This window comes from Myotis lucifugus, unplaced genomic scaffold, assembly GCF_000147115.1.
Source record: "Myotis lucifugus unplaced genomic scaffold, Myoluc2.0 scaffold_48, whole genome shotgun sequence".
Taxonomy (NCBI): Eukaryota; Metazoa; Chordata; class Mammalia; order Chiroptera; family Vespertilionidae; genus Myotis; species Myotis lucifugus.
The window spans coordinates 4,457,666-4,462,507 of record NW_005871096.1 but is presented as its reverse complement, the minus strand read 5'-3'; the positions used below and the strand labels follow the sequence as shown (position 1 = coordinate 4,462,507).

Genomic DNA, 4,842 nt, shown 5'->3' with positions numbered 1-4,842 from the left:
CCCAACCGCCTGATCGGGCCTGCTCTGTGGGTGATAGAGGTCGCGCCCACCCCTGATCCGCCCTGCTCTGTGTTGTGACAAGGGGCGTGCCACAACTCCCCTATTGGCCCTACTCTGTGAGTGACAGGGGGAGCTCCCCAACCCCCTGATGGGCCCTGCTCTGTGCATGATAGGGGGGAGCTCCTCAACCCCCTGATCGGCCCTGCTCTGTGCATGACAGGGGGGAGCTCCCCAACCCCCTGATGGGCCCTGCTCTGTGCATGATAGGGGGCAGCGCCCCAACCCCCTGATCGGCCCTGCTCTGTGCGTGACGGGGTGGCGCCGCAACCTCCCCATCGACCCTGCCTTGAGTGTGACAGGGGGCGGTGTCCCAACCCCCCAATAGGCCGTACCCTGAGCGTGACTAGGGGTGGCATTGCAACCTCCCGATCCGCCCTGCTCTGTGCATGACAGGGGCGGCGCCCCAACTCCCCAATCGGCCCTGCTCTGAGCCCGACCAGGGGCTGCACCTAGGGATTGGGCCTGCCCTCTGCCACCCGGGAGCAGGCCTAAGCCAGCAGGTCATTATCTCCCGACGGATCCCAGACTGCGAGAGGGCACAGGCCGGGCTGAGGGACCCCCTCTGCCCCCTGAGTGCACAAATTTTTGTGCACCGGGCCTCTAGTCTATAATAATAACAGCATAATATGCTAATTAGACTGGACGACCTTCAGGACGAAGCCAAGGCTGCGAGGGAAGCCCGGGTCCTGGGTGCCAGAGGGAAGCCGGTACTGGCAACCGCGGGAAGGAAGGCCTACTCTTGCACGAATATCGTGCATTGGGCTTCTAGTATGAAATTTTAAAAAAACGCAGATTTTTACAAGATGGGAAAATCAATTAGAAAAATGATGTTATAGGTTATACAGCTTTTTCTTCATGTTTGCAATTCAAATTGCAAAGCAAGACAAATGGCCAATATATTAGCAAATGAGACTTTTTAACTGTGTGAAATATAGTCAAAAAGTGTCTGTGTTGTTCGAAGATTGAGATTACAGCCAGTTGGGGAACTATTACAATTCCTTCATGCTTTTAGGTTTTGGAAGTTGTCCCAACATATGTAAATATATATTTTTTAAAGCACAAAGCCAAACCGGTATTACAAAGTGGCAAAAAAAATCTGAGTAGAGAGGAATCCAAAAAATATTTATGAAGTATGTACTCTATGCTAATATGCAAGGGACACTCTACCTCAGAGAGAAAGATTAGTTGGCAGGTGGCAGAATTTCTCACAAAGTTTGGCCTAGTCTCCCTGAAATTGCTCAGTATAGCTCAGTAGTGTAGTCACACAATTTTAACATTTCTGGCAGGTGTAGGTGGTTAAGGCTAGCTAAATATTCATGCAATTATTTTTTTTTTTCTGAGAGAGAAGAGGGGGGAGGTGAGAGAGAGATATTGATTTGTTGTCCCACTTACCTATGCATTCATTGGTTGATTCTTATATGTGCCCTGACCAGGGATCAAACCTGCCACCTTGGCATATTGGAATGACATTGTAACCAACTGAACTATTTGGCCAGGGCTCACAAGCTTATTTACCCTTTAAACATGTTTGGTGTGTTTCAAATGTAGACTTTTAGTGAATGTGTGTTGGGGTGGGGGTGGGAGGCAATAGGTACCAGGATGAGGATGAAGATTAGACAGAACCGTAGACTCTATCACCTTTAAAATTCTGGTCATGATTCTACAAGCCTTTCTGTGAAGCCCACTGGCCATTCCTTTGCTTTGGGGTTCTCATCCTTTGGTAGTTTATCTGTTATTTATGAATTACAGATGTTAGAGCTAGAGGAAACCTTAGAGGCCATACTGAAAAATTTTCCTGGGGAAACTCTCTCCTAAACTGACGTGCGTCCATTGCCCGAGAAGTGACAAAACACATTATGGTGTTCACAGTTAAGTTTAGACAGCTAGATAATGAATGGCCTTAATTGCACGCACATCTGTTTACTAATAACCCCTTCAGATACTCTTTATATAGAGACAAATTGAGTCTCTCATTTAAAAGAAGAAACAGTCCTTGAGAATGTAAGTGACCTACCCAAGGGTAAGTATTTTTAAGTTGGCTATTTGGACTCGCAACTGAATTAAGCTTCTCATAGACAATGAAAAGATGTTCTTTTGTTCCCCTGAAGCACATAGTATAGAAATGAACAAAAGTGGTGATAATACCCACTGAATAAATGCAAGCCTCGCATATGCTTTTCCCTATAAACAGATCTGAGAGATTGATGCTGACGTACAATGTCAATCAAATGACACTGTCTTCTACTTTAGAGTCCTGATATTGGTTAAGGCTGGGGTGTGCCAGGGGAGGGAACAGGCTTTTGTTTCCTGAACTTCTGTAGAAATATTTATGATTTTAAACCTTAAAATGATAGATCTCAATCATTACATGCGTGCAGTGAAATGAACAGTTATATGTAGTGGGAGGACAAGTGTAATAGGTAATGGGCTGCTCATCTCTGGAGGACAGTTTGAATATATCAAGAGCTTTACAGTGTTCATTCTCATTAGCCTTTTAAAATTCCATTTAGGGAAGTTTACCCCAAGAAAATCAGAGACACAAGTAAAATGCATAGTCAAATTGGTTCACTACAGTGGTATTTGTAACGTAATGTAATGAACGTAATAGTATATATTTATATGTGATATAGCAAACATAATGTATGAAAATGGCTAAATAAATTATGGCATAGTTGTAGACTAGAATATTAATTTCATGTTCTCAATTATGTTTACCTTGTAAAATCATATTTTAGAATATATATAAAATAGTTGAAAAACAAACAAAAAAGGAATAAATTTACCATAATGTTAATTGTGGTTTCTTTGGAATGTGGTATTTTAAGTAATTTTATATTTTTTTCTTTATTTTCCAGGTTCCCTTTAATAAATATGCTTTTATAAAAAGAAAAAAATTATAATTAAAAAAAATTTGGCTCTCTAAGTCCCTGAATTCAGTCCAGATCCCAGCCTAGAGGATATGAGAAGGGACTTTGGGTTGCGTTGGGGGCGTGAGGAGTTGTTGGGCACATAAGTGTCACCAGGACTCCTCCCTGACATACAAGGATCTATGGCCTCTACCTTCCAGATCTATGTGAGGGCTGTGGTTGCAACTGGGGAGGGCTGGCCGTGCAAGGCTCCAGGTGAAGATGATACCAGTTACCACTTTCTTTTGTTTCCCATCCCTGCCATAGCGTACATAAAATTATCACCCACAGAATAATAATGCCTCCTATCTGTAGTGAATTATATAGTTGTGGAAGTGTATTTCCATATGTTGTAATTGGATTGCCATGAGTTAGCGGTTCTGATAGTTACTTTGACATCATCCGACAGGTGAAGTAACAAATGAGAAAAGGCGTGAGAATTGTTCAAGAAAATACAATCATCTTCTGTAGCTTGTACCAAAACCCTTCCTTGTGTCCAACCCTTTTGAAGACAATGCTGATTGACATACCCTTGATCTCTATTTGTGGGTGTAAAAGACAAATTATAAGCAATACATAATTGTTCCTCATCTCTCCTAAGATGCTCACACATGCATACAGCAGCAGTAGTCTTTTCCTCCTGGGCCACCAAGATGTAAACTAAACAGAGAAATAAGGATTTATATTGTGGGTTCAAAATAACTTACTGTGTATAGCCACTCGTGTTGCCACAAAACGACACACCAGGTGCACATTGTCTAAGCAGCAGATACCTCATTGATAGGAATGAAAAAGTATGGTTTTCCTTAAGAAGAAAAGGATACCAGCAGGTGTACTCACCAAAAAACCACCAATTTGACTTGTCTGGTCCTTTACAGGATGTAGACCAAGAATTTACAGGGAAATTCAGGCAGCTTGCTTGGAATTTCTCAGTTCAATTTTTGGAGTGCCCTTTGAAGCAAATCCTATGGGTAAAAAAAAAAAAATTGCTAGAAATGTTTTCTACTTCAATATAATTTTCATACATGCATTACAAAATTTGGGGCCATTTTCTTTCAAAGGAAAATGGACTACCATTTCTCTATCATGTTAGCTACAAACCAAGAAATGCAACCCCTTTCCTTCTTCCTGTCCTTGAATGGGACCATAATAAGAAGATGACCAATTTCTTCCATTTCTTGTATTTCCTCCTCTCCCTTCTTTAGAGCACTCATGACTTCAAGATGAACAATATATGTTTAGGAAGGAATATAGATATAGTCTATAGTGTATGCTTATAGACCCTTAATAAGTGAGGTGGTTCACTTTACAGGGCTGATAAATCTAGCTCATGGGCTGCCCCTCCTCATTTGGGGGGCTCTGCTACTCATCACTGATAGATCATCACACTCTATCCTGTGAATCCAGGGAGGATCTCAGAACCACTGAAACAACAACCACCATCACTGCCAACTGATGAGAGTTGCTGTGAAAGTGACTTGGTTTTCTGCCCTAAATGTGTAGTTGAGACGCTGCTGACAATGTTCTTTGCATGGAGAGTCCCACAGGATTTGGGATCCTAAGATAAGAGACTTTAAAGTCATGATACAGAAAATATTCACATTTAGGAGACTTAAGTTCAAGAGAAGGGTATTTCGGGTGAGACATTAAAATATACCCTAAGCACAAAGCTTTTACCTTTATTTTACATCTGGATACATAATCAGCCCAACGTTAAGAATGTTCCCTCCCAACAACGGAGAGCCCTCCTTGAGCTGCATAAGATTCAATATGGCACGGTGGCTGCAGCACCAGACTGGGAACTAGAGGACTAGTTTTTTTATGCTTTTTTAATTTTCCCAACTTTATTGACCAATATAATTGTATATAAATATAA

The 4,842-nt window shown here is 41.9% G+C and overlaps 1 protein-coding gene across 3 annotated transcripts in view; it reads right to left on the bottom strand.

Annotated features, from left to right (window-relative positions):
- RBM47 (RNA binding motif protein 47) overlaps window positions 1–3,791 on the bottom strand; it is a 35,710-nt gene extending 31,919 nt beyond the window's left edge. For all 3 annotated transcript variants that reach the window (XM_023753628.1, XM_023753629.1, XM_023753630.1), the window contains exon 1: window positions 3,674–3,791. In XM_023753628.1, the coding sequence (XP_023609396.1) occupies window positions 3,674–3,744 (71 nt within the window). In that variant the 5' untranslated portion in view covers window positions 3,745–3,791. The remainder of the gene's footprint in view (window positions 1–3,673) is intronic.
- Between the last annotated feature and the right edge of the window lie 1,051 nt (window positions 3,792–4,842).